At 38.7% G+C, this 19594-nt stretch overlaps 1 protein-coding gene across 1 annotated transcript; it reads right to left on the bottom strand.

The window, feature by feature from the left end:
- Positions 1–16374: 16374 nt before the first annotated feature.
- LOC147631521 (zinc-finger homeodomain protein 2-like) lies at positions 16375–18609 on the bottom strand. Its single transcript, XM_086808024.1, has 3 exons — positions 17124–18609; positions 16899–17007; positions 16375–16686 (listed from the first exon to the last, which is right to left on the bottom strand). The coding sequence occupies exons 1-2, from the start codon at positions 18071–18073 to the stop codon at positions 16932–16934; spliced, it is 1026 nt and encodes a 341-aa protein (XP_086664150.1). The 5' UTR covers positions 18074–18609; the 3' UTR covers positions 16375–16686; positions 16899–16931.
- Between the last annotated feature and the right edge of the window lie 985 nt (positions 18610–19594).

Genomic DNA, 19594 nt, shown 5'->3' with positions numbered 1-19594 from the left:
TGTTGCAAGTAAAGATGTCTGATAGCTTGTCATAGGTTGTGAGTGAGAAGCTGAATAAGAATAACTTCCAAGCCTTGTCATAGGTTGTGAGTGAGAAGCTGAATAAGAATAACTTCCAAGTAAAGATGTCTGATAGCTTGTCATAGGTTGTGAGTGAGAAGCTGAATAAGAATAACTTCCAAGCCTTGTCCTTCTTTGTTATCGAGGTCCCTTCAACAATCTTCCATACCCCATGTACATCCCTAGGAATATTGATCTACACTCCAAGTGTGCGAAATTATGTTATTATACAACAAAATAAATAAATTGTTCACAAATCCCATTTTGGTGCTGCCTCCTACCTTTAAAGCATGGAGCTAGCACTCCTTTTGTGGAACTCTTCCCTAAATCATTCACTAGAGATCTATAACGTAATCTTATTGATGATATGAAACCAAAGCATGTCTCCACCACACTATGTGGTTCTGTTCTTCTTCTGGTCCAATTTGGTTCATGTAACTTATACTTGTTGTTGCAAGTAACAATGTCATTAGCCAATCCCCTTGAATATCCTTTCTTGCCTCTTTTATTTATCTTTGTTGTAACAGTTACATACTTTGGCTTATTATTTTCTAGATTAACATGCGGGTTAACTAGATCTCTTTTTCATCTCACACTTCTCTCTTCTATTAATGGCCGATTCATTTTAGGTTATTTTATACTTACCTCTTCAATAACTATATGAGTCAAGTCACCCAACTTCTTATTTATGGTTGCATTTGATTCTCTTTCTAGAATTCTCTCGAAGTTTGTCCAAGATTGGCCTTGTTCCAAGGTGTTTCCCTATCAGAAATGCATTGTAATGGGCACTTTATAACATTACCAATCTGATGTCAATGATTCATACAATGAGATATAATTCAAATGACCATGGCCTACTCTCATGCTAGAGTGTCTTTTTCACAAAGATTCACTACAAGAACAAAGCCTGCATTCTCTGCTTGTTGTAAGAACATACACCCCAATGTGATACTCACATCCCACCAAGCTAACCATGTTTAGAGGGCTGGTAATTTACCTTTCTTCACTTGTTTTTTATTCAACCACATTCTAAGATCTCCCTTACATATATCTACAGAGGCTTCTAAAGATGCATGATCCTCTTGAAACTTAGGTTTGATACATCTTTTTGTATGATCCACCATGCTCATTTCCCATTGAATCCCACATGATCTCTCTTTTCTAACGAAATTATTTCATGGGCTGCCATTGTAGACAGTTCTAAATGCAAGCTAGTTATCACTAATGTCTCATCAGCAGCCCCCTAACGAACCCTCTGAATTCTAGTATTGGATCAACATCTGTGCATCTAGTGTTCTCCAAAATTCTAACTGTGACTTTTTGTGTTCACATTTAAACTCACATGTTGCAATTGTAAGAAGTCCCCTAATGAAAGGATCATACACGTGGGCTACCATTGTGGGGTTGGTTGTCATCTCCTAATTGCCCAAGAAATAGTATGCTCTGTAATAATAAAGGATACTTGCACCTTCTATCCAACTTAAGCAATGCATCCATACGTATGTACCCCCTTGTATTTTCCTTCTTGTAAATTGCACAGACCTTTGTAGCCTTCTTCTTTTAGCTAAATGTGTAGCTGATTCAAGCACCTCTTGAAGATGAGTGTCATTCAGCTCCTCCAACGTATCACCCTTGTTGGCGAGTAACACCTCCATCACACGAAGTCCTTTATAACATCCACCTCAATGTTTTTAGCAGTAGCATATGGGTTTAGTCTATCCTGTCTTGACAATATATCATTTACTTGCTTCCCTCCTTCCCTTGAGATACCTATGTTTCTAGGGTTGTCATGGTGGACATCCAAATGTATAGCACATCTTATAGTGTGCTCTCTCTCATTAGTAATACAATAATATATCAATGCGGGGCATGACATAACACACTCAGGCATTTCACCATAGTGGAAATATACAAGAGAACTGTATTAATATGTAATTAGTTCTACAGAGCACATTCTCCTTAGATTTCCCTTCCAATTAGTTTCACTTACCAACCCTCTTAGTTCAAGAAATGAACATTCAACATTGATGCACCTTAGGTAACCACCACATCTACCATTCTACCCTATTGAATGTGTCCATTGAACATGTTGTGTATTCTATCCACACATGGTCATCACTACATTAAATGTTTTATCCATTCCCAATATAGGAGACCCCTTTGTGAGGCATTCTACCCTATTGAATGTGTCCATTGAACATGTTGTGTATTCTATCCACACATGGTCATCACTACATTAAATGTTTTATCCATTCCCAGTATAGGAGACCCCTTTGTGAGGGAGGCATCTTAAAAATAATGGATCGATTGTAACTCATAGATAATTTTGACACTCTCTCAATTGACTCAACTAAAACCAATCCCACATAAAGAGAATTGTGCAATGGCAATAGTTGTATGAAATAATACTTCCCTCATTTACATATACATCTATTGTTGTTTGTCTCCTACTTCTCGTTTTTAGTGTTGCAATTAGTGTGAATATTTGATGCAGTCTCCCATCCAACTTGAAACCATCTTCACCATCTCCAAGAGAAACTATAGGCATCATAATTACAATATCTTCCTTGCCGATTTCTTGTTGGAGAACCATATCCAAATAAGTGTAAAACGTTAATCTCACACAACTATGTGTCATAACTAATTGACAAACACATGTCCCTCCTATATCTGATACAGTAGAAGACATCCTAAAAATAACAAGGAAGGCAAGTAAAAATGCAAATAACACCAAACAAAAGTTGATACTTGAGCCTAAAATCATATAATTGAGAGTAATAAATGTTTTCAAACCATGATTATTTTACTAAAAATATTGTACTATTAATAATTAGTTAGTGTATAGGCTAGCACATTGTATGCATGTATAGGTAAATACATTTCTAGCCATTTATATTCTTATCATAAATAATAATTTAATCAACTAAATACTCTATCTTATATTTTGTGTTAGTATTATATTAATGTTCTTATCATAATTTAATCAACTAAATACTCTATCTTATATTTTGTGTTAGTATTATATTTACCAACTAAATTTAAGTGAGTAAATAATAAAAAATGATTGGTAGTATATAATCTCATTGTTTTAATAAAATTAAATTACAATGTTATTATAATATCTTGTAATCTTCTTTTAATATTTGATAGCTAAGAATTAAAGATAAACCAATTTTCAGTGGAGAATCAAATCTTCTTATAATATTTGATATAGCTAAGAATTAAAGGAAAATTAGTTTTTAATGAAGAATTAAATAAAAATTCTTGTCCTAACATAAAGTTATTTATAGCCGTCTAAGAATACTTTTGATGCCTAAACGATTAGTTGAGTTAATGCAGTTAACATCTAGTTATTGCATTACATTTATAATTTTCATTTTGTTTCATTTCATTTGAAGGAAATTTTATTAGGATAACTCAACATTGCTTCCTTTTTGGGTCTCCTCGCAAATAGAGCATCCCTCAAGCTCCTTAACCTCACTCGGTTAGCAAATTCTCCCCCTTAAGCTCTTGGCATAGTAATCCAAAGGTAGACAGGTCTTTTCCTCCCTTTTTGCTTGTCATGGTAATGGAAAGCATGTAGGGTTTTTTATAGGTTTTCCTTAGCATGTATTGCCTTTCATACGACGAAAAGGGTGCAAGGGCAAGCTTACATAGCACAAGATTATACCCTTGGCAATGCAATCAATGCATTTAAAAAAAGCACCCCATTAGGGTGCAGGGATAAACATGACATCGTGTTTGCCCCTCTAGCTTGCTAGGTCTTGTTTGAAAAAGAATTGCATGTTTTGCAGAATTACAATTGCTTCAACCTTATTGTTTGAAGGTTTTCAAGCCTATGTCGAAAGGGTGAAGCTAAGGGGAAGGATGTTGATATGGAGAAGCTAAGGGAAAGAGTGGAGAAAGGCACCATGTTTAAGAGAAGTTGGGTGCATATGCTTTTTTATCCTTTGAGTGCATTGAATCATGTGTGGTTAGGGTTTTTCATAGCAAAGGCTTACACACTTAGCAATGCAATCAAAGAATTAAAAAAATCCCCAAAAGGCTACAGGAGAAAACGTGACATCATCCAGCCAATTAGAACGGACCTGGTGTGTAGTCGATTGGAGGCGATGATGATGACATCATCTAGCTAGTTGATGGGTTAATCTGACCGCCGAGACTAATATCATTTGGGGGGGAGACATAGATCTGGTGGGGTATAGGCAGGGTCGGGATGTGTGGGTCGTGTAGGGCCACACATGCCAGATCACTTGTTCGAGTATTCGACCATAACGCTACCTACAATAACCACATCCAAAAACTCCAAATCAAAAGATGAATATATATTGGATGAAGATGAATACCCACACTCTCGATTAAGACGAACACCAAATGAAGATGAACATCGAAAAAGCCTTATGAAGTTCTAGAAACTCCAGATTAAGACAAACACCCACATGAATATCCAAATCATCAATGCCATCCACCATCGGAAAAGAATCCGGATCTGGATCAAAAGAAACTACACCCTATTCTTCCAGATCAAAAATATTTGGATTGGGTGCATCTAGAACATCTAGATCAAATGATTGGGGCACCTACTGGGGCCATTTTTTAAAGAATTGCATGTAACTTAGCCTTGGGCAAGTCGATGTCGAGAGGGTGAGGAGAGCCAGGTGCATATTTGATTACATTAAATCATGATCGAGTATAGCCTATTAGGCATTTTTTTAAAAGATTTGCATTTTGTGCAAGCTTACAATTTATCTCGAGGGGTGCACTACTAGAAAACCCTTGGTATCATGTGCGTTCAAGAGGTATTTAAAAAACCTCTAAACTAAAATTTTTCCCCCAATAAAACAACCCCTTTTTACTTATGAACTAACGGATTTTTTTCTAAAGTTGAATTAAAAAACCCCTCATGTTAATGTAATTATGTTAATTTTTCTCAATGTATCTAATTAAAAAACCCCTCCTGCTGAACTCACGTGGTACACTAACATTTTTTGAGGCGAACCCCCCGTGCAATTTATTTGAACTTAATGTTTGAAGATTAGCAAGTTGATGTTGTGTAAGCTTACATGTTTCTTTGAATTTAATGTTTGAAGGTTGGCAAGTCGATGTCGAGAGGGTGAGGGGAGTCGGGTGCATATTTTATTACATTGAATCATGTGTGTTTAGGGTTTCGATAGAGCAAAGGTATACACACTTAGCAATGCAATAAAAGTATTAAAAAATCCCCAATAGGCTATAGTGGGGATTTTTTTTAAATCTTTGCATGTTGTCCAATCCTAAGCTTTGATCCTTAATGTATTGCATTAGAAAGGACTTGGGCAATAGATTGGAGGAGGAGGAGGGAGGTAGTGCTAATGATGTCATTCGGCTAGTTGCATCCGGCCAGTTTGACGAGTAACCTAACTAGCTAATATCATTTGGGGGAGACACAAATCCGGTGGATGTTCAAGGTGTGGCAATGGCAGGGTCAAGGCATATGGGTTATATAGGGCTAGGGTAGCCAGATCACTCATTTAAGTGTTTGACTATAAAGAAACTACCTACAGAGTGGCATGATAGAGGATGTAATAGTGCTTTCCATTGTACAGCCAAACACCATCAAGATAATCAACATCAGGAACACAAAATCATATAGAATAATCATCATGAGTACTATATACATCACCATTTGCATCACATGGACAAGACCATCCGTATGAACCACATTTGAAAACTCCAGATTAAGACAAACACTAGATGAATCTAGAAAGATATGAATATCTAGAAACTCTAGATCAAGACGAACACCCACATGAATATCCGAATCAGTAATGCCATCCATAGGAAAAGAATCTAGATCCGGATGAAAAGAAAGAACACCAAGACCATCCAGATCAAAAATATCTAGATTGAGTGCATCCAAAACATACATCATCATAATGAACCATGATGATTACTACTATGAAATATGGCTCTAATATGCATGAATGAATCTATGGGTTGATTTGTCTTAAGTTGTCTTTTTGTTAATGGAAGGTACCTCTCTCACTTGTTGAAAGAAAAATGGATTTTGGAGATGTCAAAGCAATGCATGGGGTGGAAAGCCATCTCTTAGACTTTGACTTATGTGTATCCTAAGAGCATCCATGGTCTCTCGCAATGGGAGTTGGTCAATTGACGTTGGTGTGCTAGACTTTACCCCTAAGATAGGTTCTTACACAAGGGAGAGGGACATGTACATGTATGCTACAAAGAAATGAGCCTTGGTAGAAACTCAAGAGAAGACCATAGTAACAAAAGGGGGGAAGGAGCCAACAAACAAAGACATGATAGAAGGTATTGTGTGCATGCCTTATAATAAACCTAGGTAGTTACTTAGATTTATGTTGCATACACTAAATGTGGTGAAGAATGCTGCATTTATTTATCATGTATAGTTATTGAGGATGAGGATGACTTGCCATCACCCTTCACACATCAACCCACAACATCAGTAGGTTCTACTAAAGAGATCCATGGGAAAGGTGATGGTATGTGTTTTCAAACAAAGTTGTGTATTAGTAGCCTTGAGTTGACATTTTATTGGTTGTATGGGCTAAAGATTTGTGTGATTCCCATGTTACATTAGTTTGTGTAGATAGTATAGCCTTGGCAAAGGTTGAGGTCCATTATGTTTATTCCTATCCACCATCTCCAATTGTTGTATATCATCGTGGATCTCCCATTAGATATGGTTGTGTAGTGGGAGACTATAATGAGATGGTGTGTGATTTCTCTATGATTGTGTCTATGTTACGATGGGGAGAAGGGTGAAGTGGGTGCAATAGATTTTGTTATGCTAGACTTCCCACGTGGTGAAAGCATGCAGACTAGAGGAGGCATTCCACCATGGAATAGATTAAGCAAGGAGCATGTTAAGAATGGTAGTGAGCTTGGTAGACACAGGGAGTGGTTGGGTCTTTTATGTCCTTTATTTGGTGAGGATTAAAACATGCCTCATGGGGAGCGGCTCCTTCTTCCCGCGAGCATGACGCCACCAGCCCGACGAGCCCGGGGGTCACGATGCTTCCAACTAAAAATTATGTAGTGTTGTCTTATAGGCCCTTGCCTTACTTGGGTGGAGCGCTACATTAGAGTGTAGGACCTTGAGGTGGTTAGGCGAGCTATCATGCATAAGAAGATCCCTTATGGATACACACATTAAAGAGAACTGACAGGAAGAACCCTAGATATTAAACATTGGTTTATCTGAAAAATATTTTGCATAAACATTGGTTTATCTAAAACATATTTTGCATGAGTGTTTGGAATTACTTTTGCTATTATTTGGATTCGGTCTCACTACCAAGCACTATAATGAAGCTAGTGATGATTTATTCATGAATACATGAGAACTGAGACATTGTTATGTTTACTCTATATAGTTGCATGCTTTGTAGTTGATTTTTGTGAAAGGTTACAAAGAGAGGTCCACCTTGTTTATTACAAATAATGGGGATCTATTTGACAAGCATCAGATCATACCATCGATGATGCCTTGGTTATCTCTCTTGTGTAGGCTTCAGCTAGTAAGAGGGCAAGAGTTGAGGAGTGACATGTGGAAGAGGGGGATGTATACTACAAAAAGATGTCCATTGTGAGCCCTTCTGATAGTGAGATACACCTTTTCTACACTCACTATTTGGACACTCTGTTTATGGACATATTTTGTATGTTGCTATATTACTTAAAGTTTGGCTTGCAAATAAGAATCTCTCAAGAATTGTGTAAGAAATGAACATTGAAAACATGTCCAAAGAAATGTGTGCATACAAGATATATAATGCATGGAATGGAGATCGACATCAAAAAAGGAGTACCTTATAAATGATGAGTGTGAAGACGATTAGATGTGATTACAATTGCTTACTAACCATGAGTTATGTAACTTCAAAAAGATACAATTTTATTTATACTATGTCTATCGATTGGTGTTCCAATTATTATTAATTAATGTTAGATTTAATTTCTTGAGGGATTATAACAATTTGTGATCGATACATGCATGGTAGTAAGCTTTCAATATGACATAATTTAATTTCTTGGGGGAGTGTAACTATTTTTTTATCAACACATGTATGGCAATAAGCTTTCAATATGACATAATGTAGTTAATAATAAGGAATTGTAGAATCCATGAGAAATCATGACTCTACAGAGAATATAATAATATGAAGGGCACAAAAGTGGGTCAATAATCTCTAAATATATAGGGTTACTCAACAGTCTTGCTCGCTCTTTGAAGTGCAATGTCACTTGATTTCAATCACTCGATTTATCGATTGCCTCTAGTTGGATGGTGGTAGCAAGGTGGAAATTGCTCTTATGAAAGTCATATGGTGAGACTTGGGCTAGGTTCAAGATGGAAACAACATGTACATAAGGTGGAAATTGTGTTATGTTTCGTTGAATGCTTAGTGGCACAGTGTTCATTGAAGTCCAAGGCAAGATTTGGTTTTTTATGGAAGCATCTATACTTAGCCAACCACAAAGGGTAGACATGATGTAATAACAAGAACTCAAATCTGGAAGATAACTCAAGTAGGTAACTTGGGATTAGCTTACTAAGGTACTTGTGTCCACAACTTTTACATCTAAGCATGGAGGCTCAAACAAGGACAATTGACACAATACTGTTTTGAGCATCAAGTAGGTAACTTGGGACTAACTTACTAGGGTACTTGTGTCCACAACTTCTATATCCGAGCATGGAGACTCACGAGGAAAATGGACCTAATACAAATTTGAGCATCAAGGCTCACATGTATACAAGGTTGAAGTTTGTAAAGGTGAGAGATCGTGTAAAGGTCGACATGGTGTCATGAAGGCTAGAGTAAGCACATGCCTTTGTGCCCACCACAAGCATAAGTAAGCACAGGCCTTTGTGCCCACAAGCATAAAAAGGTTTATCAAGACATGAAGGTAAAAGGAACCTAAACAAGTTTGCAAAAGGTGGAGGGGACACGAACCATTGCAAATCAAGCTGGTGTTAGTAAGGTTGGGCAATTGCACCATAGTGCAAATGGGTCAAAACATGGCAACAGGCTCAACACAAGCCCAAGGATTCAATTAATCAATAGCAAAGAATGTGAAAAGCTTATCTTATTGTCAAGATAGCTAGGGCTTAGCTTGACCAAGAAAACCTTATCCTCAACAACTTTGACAACAAAGATTGGAAAGATAAAGGATTAGATTGGAATGATGGAAGGCCAAGAAGATAAAGTTCATGACAATTAATGAAATCAATCTCCTTGACAAGTGGAAAATCATTGGGAACTCTTGGGATTGTGATGGCAAGAAGGCTAGAACATACAAGGCTCATGAGCCAAGTGCTACATTGTTGCTAAACCCACATCTATAATCAATATTAAAAGAAGGCATTTGTGAAGGCCAAAGTAGTGACATTATACTTTACAACTCAAGGTAAGTGTTCCATTCCAAAGGACATCTACATGAGACTTAGATAGGAGTCACAAGACGAGGACAATGTAAGTCTGGTGCCTCACATATTGGGGATTCGTAGGACTCTCAAGTAGGGGCTTGTAGTCTGGACCAATATAGATAATAATACAAAAATATGTAACTTGTAATGAGTTAGACATTTACTTTTCTCATGGCTATAAAGAAAATGTTAAGACCTCCTTAACTGCACTTTTAGCATTAGAGTCCTAAATTGGGAGGTCACTTTTGGGTCATGTAAGAAAGCCTAACTCAGCATAGAGAGAGACTATGTGAAAAATAAAAAATAGTAAAGAACACTAATATAAATATATAAATAATAATAAAGAAATCAAAATTATATAATTCTTATAACCTTTTACAAAATAGTTAGTATCAAAGAATGGTTGTCATTAATATATCAGTTTTCAAGGACGTATATAGAATAAGTCGTTATAAATTCAGAATAAGGACGTACATAGAATAAGTCATTATAAATTTAGTTATATTCTTTGTATCAGTCACTATAAGATGATTTTTCTTTGAAGTACAAATTTTCACGCCAATCATCTTCTTTGTATTTTCTACATAGTATCTAAGTCTCATTTCAAAAAGTAGAAACATAAAAACTATGGTGAGAAAAGTACAAACTTTTATGCCAATCATCTTCTTTTTATTTTCTTCATAGTATCTAAGTCTCATTTTCAAAAGTAGAAACATAGAATCTATAGTGAGAAATAGAAGAGATTTATATAATTATCATATAAAGATTGATAGAGAATATGAGCCACTTAAAAAACGAAACAAGGTAAGTGCTTTGACTCTATTAGAGGTAACCAATATGAAAATCTAAGGAAAGAAGAACATGGATCTATGGATAGATGGAAGGATTTATCCAAAGGATCCTATTACAAATTCTACAGCTCCGTTCTTGAATGTCACAAGTCTTCTTCGATTTATAGGTGATGTAATAGATCGTCTCCATGGATATATGATGCATCTTCACACATAAAATAAAGTCCTAAATTTTGAGAAACATCTTAATATATCAAAATTCCAAAGATTAATGGAAGAGAATGATAATCTTATACAAAATCCAAGGTCAAACACAAAAACAATCGCCACATTAGAAAAGAACCTTATTGAAGCAAGGAGAAAGAATACTATACTTGGTGTTCATTTAAGGAAGACGAAACTCAATTATATAGAGAATCTCTTAATTAGTGTGGTGGAAGCCTAAAAAAAGAGTTCAAGAAGCTAGGTATTCTTCAATATTAACTATTTGTTAATTTTCCTTTAAATTTATTTACAATCTCTTTAAATAAATTATATTTTTTATTACAGGAGAATACTTCATCCAGATAAAGAAAACATTGATCCATGTAAAGGTATTAATGGATTTAGTAAGCTTATTGATGCTTCTATTATGCAAAATATGTGTGAGAAAAAATAGTACAAAAAACTTAAGAACAAGTTCATTGAAGAGTTTTTACAAACAAATACCATAGACACAAATTTAATTCAAGCAACACTTGATAATGTGGGTATAAGCCGTGACGGATATTCTCAAGTTTACAAAAAATTAGAAGGCACACTAAGAGACAATAATATCAAAGTAAATATTCTTTTTTTGGGACCTATATATATATGTGTGTGTGTGTGTGTGTGTGTGTGTGTATTATTCAAAAAGCATTACATCCTTTTAGACTTACAACAGTAAATATTCTACCTAAGCCTACATTTGTAAGATAAGAACGCCATACAATGAACTGATACAATATCTTGGAGAGCTATATCATATAGAGGATACAATGAGCAGTGAATTGATGCAATATCTTGGAGAGCTTTATCATATAGAGGATATCTATCATGGAAAGAAGAAAGATCTTATTTTCAATAAGTCCAATAATATATTCTTTGATCTTGTGGTAAATATTTTGATATTACTCTCGATGAAACCAAAGGTGTGCTTAAATTTTGTGATCAAGCTTGATGAATGTGAAATTGTCAAAGGAAAGAAACAAGAGCATGTCTTAGTGACACTCATGAACCCCTCTTGATCTCTTTATAACAAATTCAGACTCCACCTTACTTTAATGTGCAATCAAAGAACAACATTTGGTGGTTAGCAGGATTTAAAACATTTCTTTAAATTTAAGTTTTGTGTTTATCAATACAATTATCTAACATAATTTTAAATACAATTATCTAACATAATTATGCAAAAACATTTCTTTAAATTTGAGTTTTGTGTTTATCAATACAATTATCTAACATAATGAATATTAAAATCTTATCCTAAAAGTATATTCTTTAATAGGTAAATAGTGAAGACTTTGATATCTTATACTGGATTTTTCATCATACTTTCATCCCCACTATAATATCAAATCAAACAAATAGTAAAAAACTTCATATAGATAGAATAGGAGAATTCAATGTGGAGTGGCACATGGGGTAGGAGATTTGAAGACATGTAAAATGTGTCTAAAGAAAGTAATGCAAAATCTCATGCATATATTGTATATAAGCTCTAAAGTCATGAACATGAAGTATTTCACGATCCTGACTTTAAGCATAAGCTTAACATTCCTCTTAAAAGGGCCCACATTTGCATCCTCCATGCTCTATGTGGAATCATAGAGAAGTTTTTGTATCTCTATATAGGATTTGCATGGAAGTTGGGGGAGAGGGAGAGCTTGAGTTCCTTGCAAGATAACACATACACACGAGAGAGAGTGGCTGAATTTTCTTCTATCTTCTTCTCTTCTCTACAACCATATAACTAAAAGATAAGAGTACATACATAAAGGGAAAGTACTCTCCTATAATAGCATACAATGTTCGGTTCCATAGGAGTAACCATAGACATAATGCCAATCTCCTCATCAAGGCTCTACTTAGAACTGCTAGAGTTATATGCGTGACCTGCTGAGAGATCATGCACAAAAGATTGATCTACCTTTTCCTTCCTTTTGCATGATACATGTGTACCTACATGTGTGTCCTCAACTTGCCTGACCATGGACTAACATTAGATCCACTGCTAGAGGACTCTCCACATCCATTAAGCACCTATGAGATTGTTACTCTACATGTGGTGTAGCATCAATACTTCTTACATCTACATCTTCTTTTGCCTTCACTGCTGGTGCATACCAACTACTCATCCCGTCAAAGACAACATCTTTGTTTACTCACATATCACGAGTGGTAGGGTTATAACATCTATAACCTTTCTACTCCGTAGCATAACCAATAAAGATGCATTTCTCTACCTTTAGATCCAACTTTGTTCTTACTTCATAAGGAACGTGCACATATGCAATACACGTAAACACTTTCAAGTGAAACAAATCCGATCTTACGCATGTAAACTTCTGTTCAGGCATCATACCATGAATAGCTCTACATTGGGTGTCATGTTCATAATGTACATAAGAGTTGGCTACTGCTTCTTCCCAAAAATAATGTGGCATATTCTTTTCAGCCATCAAGGCACGTGTCACTTCTGCAATGTGGCTATTCTGCTCCAGAGTGTACATGCATGTAAACTCTCTCTTGATTCCCTTATTTCTCAAGAAATTGCTATACTTATTGGAGAAATACTCTCCCCCACCATATTTGCGTGCCTTTTTCCTTCTCGACCAAGACTTTAAATCTTTGAAAGTGAGGTAACACCTCACTTTTCTCCTTCATGAAGTGAACCCATACTTTCTTGGTGTGGTCATCAATGAATGTAACATAATATTTACAACTTGCAATTATTGCAATCTTGGTCAGTTCCCATACATCTGAATGTATAATATCTAATGGCCTTGCATTGACATGCTTTTCATGTGGGAAAGCATGTTTGGCCTACTTACTAAGATGGCATGCTTCACATACTTTATGCATACCATCAACCTTAAACTTTGGCAAACTTACAATAATATTTTGGGCCTACATAAACTTCATTGTATATTCACATGACCAATGCGCTTGTGCCATATGTCAATATCTACAATGACACCACATGTTCCATGCACAAACACGGTTGCCTTTACCTCATGCATGTTCACATCCAAAGTAAACATTCTACCATTTCTGTTACCCTTTGCAACCAAGCGACATTAATTTTTGAAGTCTTCCATAAGACATCCTTGAGGATTAAACCTCGCTTACAAACCTTGCTCAACCATTTGTTCAATAGAAATCAGGTTCTTTTGCCAACTCCATGGCATATCTTGGACCATCTACACCTTTTCACCACAGCAGCTACTTCACCACCAACTTAGGTGACATGAGGACACGATCGTCGTTAGAAGGAGGGGTATATTAGCCACTCCATAGGTTAACATGGTTTCACATGCGCGATCTACCATAAGGCACTTTATCATCTTACCCCCCCAGCAAACATGCACTTATCTTTTGTAAGAAGATAGTGCTTGCTTAAGACTAATAATAGAGTCTAGACCATTTTTAAGTTTGGTCGACCTAGTGTAAAAACTAGTCATTTGTATATAAGTCATTTTTCACAATAAGCAGGACACAATAATTCTCTCTTGCAATAGTTTTCTTGTGAGCTCCCTATTTTCCATCTTCTTACTTGCTTGCATGCTATTGGATTCTTACATGCTAGATGACAGACGCTTGTTGAATGGGTATGATTATAGGTTCTCCTCTTCCATTAGCTTCTTCTTCCCTTGACTTTTGTGAGAGAGAACCATCGTTCATGAAGGACCATCTCTTTTGAGCTCCATCTAGGCATTGAGAGATTTACCTTCACCCCATTGATGAAGGTGCATTCTAGTGTGACAACCTAGGGGGGTTCACCTAAAAATATGTAAGTCTACTACAAGGGTTCAAAAGGAGGGGTATTCTAAACCAAGATTTTGAAAGAAATTTACATAAATCTATTTATATAAGGGGGTTTTAAATAGCACTTTGAAAAAAAACCCAAAAATTTATTAAGAAAAAGGGGGTCATTTTTGTAACTCAAAACTCATAGAAAAGGGTATTTTTAATACCCTTTGAATGCACATTATATGTAGATCTTCTTAAGAGTGTACCCCCGAGGTGATAATAGAGTGAGGACACGAGGAACGAGCTAACACACCCATATAGGGAAGTTGTAGATTGCGGCTCTAAGGCAAGACCCAACAACACATGCTTCAGCATGGCTAAGGCTTTTAAGCTCTCGACTTGAATGTAGATGGAAGCTTGCTTAATGGTCTTGGGTTCTTGCTTGCATGAGTTTCCTTTCTCTTATCTACCTCTAGAGTGAGTAAAGAACCAAGTTTAGGGACCTTCTCTTGCTTGCATCAAAGCAGACCAACAAGTCTTCATACCCCATTGGCTATGGAACTCTCTAGTGTGACAATGAAGTGAAGAACCGAATGATGGGCTAGAACACCCATAAAGGGGAGCTGCCTTGGGCGACTCTTTGTTGAAGTTTCCATGACACATGTTTTGGTAAGGTAAGAGCTACCCGGCCGCTCCACTAAATAACTTTATAGTTAATTAACAAATAATTAAGGTTACTAGTCTTTATTAGTAAACATATGGATAGTCCCAAAATTCATGGATTGTTTCAAATTTTTTAAAACTATCTTAGGAGAACTTCTCAATTGAGAGTCAACCCAAGAGCATATTCTACTAGTTTCACATCTAAGTAAAGACTATTGTACTAAGGAAAAAGTCTAAGATACTTTTCCTTCGTCCTTGAGTTTGGTCAAACTATGGTTTGTTCGTCCTTGAGTTTGGTCAAACTAAGAAGGTTTGTTACACAAGTTGCAAATTTAGGAAAAAGAATCCGATGCTAGAAGGGTGCAAACACTTTTTGAATATTATATATCACATTTGTAAATTTTTTGTACTAGGGTCTAAGACTCCTTAGCTAATCACCTAATGCACACAATCACATTTGAAAAATTCATGGCTTGGTCATCCAGCAATAAGTGAGGATTCATTGTGATGTGAAATGAGTATATGAGTCTCCTCTCTCTCATGCTTAAAATATCAATTTTTCTATGCTAAAAGGTTTTTTTGAAGGTACTGAAAGTTTTAATTGCTTAATATGTGAAAAGAACTTTCGAATTTGTGATTTACGTATACAGATAATAGAAGTGAGTGTATTCGTTGTAAAAGAAGCATATGGTTGTAGTTATAGCTAAGTCACTACTAATAGCCTCTGCAAACTTCTCGATACTTCCTTTGGCCTTCCCACTGCCACACGTCAAAACCAGAGAAAAAAAAACCTTTCAAAAGTTTTAACCTCACACCTATACTAAGGTTAAGTCCCTTCTCACCCTCTCGCTAATTAATTAATAGTAAAAAAATTTGGGACATATTCGTTCGTTGTAAAAGAACACATATGGTTGTACTTATAGCTACGTATATCAAAGCAGCCCAGTGAAATTCTGCGGCACCAATAAAATTTGAGGCGCGGTCGTGGCTGGTGGGTTCTCTGGTGAGTGGGCAAGTCGTGACAATGAGTGTGTGAGGCAGGCTTCTCAGCTTTAGAGGTAGCGTGCATGTGTACCCTGTGTTTCAGCCTGTCACTTTCTCGTTCACCTTTCCAGCGAGATATAGTCGTGCCCCTCCCGCCCTCTCTCTCCACACAAATAAGTATCTCTTTCTCTCTCAATTATGCGGACTCTACACAATACAGAGACAGAAAAACACACGCACGCACAAAGGGAGGAACCTTCCTACGGTGAATCACGTAAATGATTGGGTTTAGCTTAGCCCCACCTGCAAGTAAAGCTGTCTTCCACCAAGTTCGTTAGCTATGGAAGATTTATTCACACACTTAAAACGATCGCCGCGCGATCGAACAAAACGAATCCCGTTTAGTACCATGTAGTTCGTGGAATGATCAGAGATGATAATCAGAATTATATTCACCAACTGCCCACGGGCTTGAGATGGAAATGTGAAAATCAACATTCCAGGTCACAGTATAATTAAGAGCTAACAGAGAGTTCTCACCCCGTGAAAGAGGGGATGGTATACATAGCAGCTACAACTCGATCACAAATTGGCGTAAACGGAATGGCCAACAATGCTCTAATAATAATACAGAAATTACAATATAAGCTAGAAGCTGTGGGAATGCCAAATCTAGTTTAGTCGGTGATGATCGTCGCCACGGGAGTCGTTAATTACGTGCATGGTTGCGTTACAAGACGCCTGCAGGGGAGAGAGAGAGAGAGAGAGAGCGAGAGAGAGAAAAAAGAAAACATTAACTTTCAGGACACTGCGATCAAATTCACCAATATCCTAACCGACGGCTGAAAACCTTTACGAAATCTATTTGCCCTTGTATCCTTTGATGCGATCAAAGATTATATCAAGAGATGAGGTATGGCAAAAGATCATGCGTAGAGTCAGTGTAAATGTACCTCCATGTAAGGTCAACAAATCTATGGGAAGCTTCAAGGCTGCATGCCGCTGCTGTTGGTGGGTGAACCCCCATTATCAAGATACGCCACTCCAACTTCGTTAGGTGATCTAGAAGACGGAATCAAGCGCACTAATTTAGCACGATCAAGATAACACCCCAAAAACGGCACTGAATCAGGAGTGTGAGCGCAAATAAAAGATTTATGTGTAATCTCATCACTTACATTTTCTTGCCGAAGGTGTTCTTGTTGTTGTGCATCCACACTTTGAACACGTGGCGTTTGACGCCCACATCGGCGCAGAACTCGTGGACCGCGGTCTCGTCGTGCTTCTGGATGCGCCAGCCGAGCTTCTCCGCGAAGGCCAACATCTTATCCTTCTGCTCAGAGGTGAACTTTGTGCGGAAGCGCTTCTTCATGGAGCCTGACGAGTGCAGGTGGTGGTGCATGTGACCGCCCGCTTGCTGCATCATGGCGAAATCCTGATCGTCGCAATCCGAGGAGCTCAAGGCCATGATGCTCGCGTGTTGTGGTTGCTGAGAGATCGTGCGAGGGGGGGCGCCGGGCCCTACGGCTGGGCTGGGCGGCAGTGCGAGGGGCGTGTGGGGGGGCAATGCCAAAGGTGTGAACCTTCTCCTGTCCTTCATCATGCTACGAGGGCTGTAGCAGAAGCAAGACGAAGGCAGCTCCCCTTCTATCTCCCTCCTGTGGAAGTTGCGATGGCAGCCGCAAGCGGCACACTTCAAAGCCTCCAGGCTCCCCTCCTCTCCGCTCGGCATGAACTCGCCGCACCCATCCAGCGCATGGCCGCCTATACTTGCTGCGTGATTCTTCAAACACTCTCTATATTTGACTGGCTTCTTTGTAGCTAAACTCGGAGGCAACCCTCCTGTTACTCCTGCAGGCATTTGCTCCGACATAGTACTAAAGTTATTGTTGCCTGCAGCAGCAGTAGCAACTGTGTGTCGCGTATTCATCTCTTCTGGAGGAGGAGGAGGACGAGGCGGAGCTGCCGGTGGTGCCATTCCTGAATTGGGTACCGGCCCATTGGACCCTCCAATTACCCCGACTCCCCCGCCCATCATCCTGAACTTGGATGACTCGTGAATCGAGCCATAGTTCATTTGAATGGGCATAGTTATGCTTGATTCCTGCTGTTGAGCTCCCAAGTCCATCTAAACTACCGAGCTCCTTCGACTCCTCCTCTCCCACTCTCTCTGATCTGCCACATGCGGGCAAAGTTCTTTGGCTCCAATCTCTATTTGGGTGTTACGTATCCCATATCAGTCACTACCAGAATTGGCAGCAAGAGAAGCTTAGCTCCAGATCAGAGGTACGACAGATAAGCAAGACGACGCCTTCAGAGAGCAGCTTGGTTCCGGATCAGACTAGAGCATAGTGGAGACCAGAGAAGCATGGCGGTGGCTACTGCAGCCAAAGCCCTAATTACGATCAATTTGCGAGCAGATTATGCAATTGACCCTAATCTCCACAGTGAAAGTTTGGGGAAAAAATTAATAATGCGCCAAGAACATTACCCTTGGCTAGTGGAAATGGTAGATGATGAGGCTTGGGTGGAGGCTGGAGCTCCGATGCAGACAGACAAGGGTGCCAGAAAAGTCGGGGAGGAGAGACCCACAAGTTGACAGGAAAAGCTAGGGCCAAAGACGACACGGAAAACTCACAGCTAATAGCTCTAGTTTCTTTGTGTAAATGCAAAGAAGTTAAGAACTCTCTTTCTCTGTCGTCGCGGTCATACTAGAGACCTCACCGAGCAGCTAACCAAGGTCTAACAAGCCTGTGGTAGGCGTTACTCGTGCCAGAACTTTCCTTGTTAAAACGCTTAAATCAACCCAGCATTTTTAAATGTAGAAACTCTATTATTTGGCTTTCAGACTTTTCTGGCCGCCCGCCCGCCCACGTGGTGGGCAATGCAGCTCATATTCCGCAAGACTTCTGTGCCACGTCGACCCCAAAGGCCCAGACTCCAGGGCGTCTAACGACCCTGTGTCGCGTGCGTGTGCAACACGCATTTCTTCACTTTCTTTCAAGTTTTTCTATCGAGAGGCGGGTCACGCCGCGCCGTAGACAAAGACAGCCGGTGACCAGAGCGGTGGGGCCCACGGATGTGCGGGGCCCACATCCAGAAGCATCGTCCAAATTTCCAATCCCTTATAAAGCCCAACATGTGCTCTCCTGAGTCCTGACGCTGGTTTTTCTGTGCCGCTCCGACACTCTCGTCACTTCGCAAGTTCGCTTGCACTCACCACGTGAATCCCCAGATTTTGCCACTATCCTTTACTCCACAAAATTCATCCTCTAAGGTCTGCGAAGCCCCCTACAGCCTAACTCTAGGCTGTAGAGCCTAGACTGAAACCAGCTACTTGCATTCTAACGCGTGCACCCTGCATACCAAAAAATTCCCCCACCTAGAGACCTCAATTGTAGGCCCCGTTTGGACCACTCAACCTTTTGGATGCTCCACACTTTTTGCCATTTCCACGTGGCACATTCCCGTTACAGTCCCACTCGACTGCATGCCATGCGATCCCTTCGTGTCCTCGCCTGCCTCGTGCCCTATTGATTTGCGCCATCTGAGCGCCAGCTGATTTCTCTCAACAAATCTGCATGTGACTCCCCCGGTCACACCGATGTGCTAGTTTTATGATTCCAATTCCCCCGCCCCCCCTCCCTTC

The sequence above is a fragment of the Cibotium barometz genome, chromosome 14 (genome assembly GCF_041138505.1).
Source record: "Cibotium barometz isolate CiBa-2024 chromosome 14, ASM4113850v1, whole genome shotgun sequence".
NCBI classification, from domain to species: Eukaryota; Viridiplantae; Streptophyta; class Polypodiopsida; order Cyatheales; family Cibotiaceae; genus Cibotium; species Cibotium barometz.
This window is presented reverse-complemented; position numbering and strand designations above follow the sequence as displayed.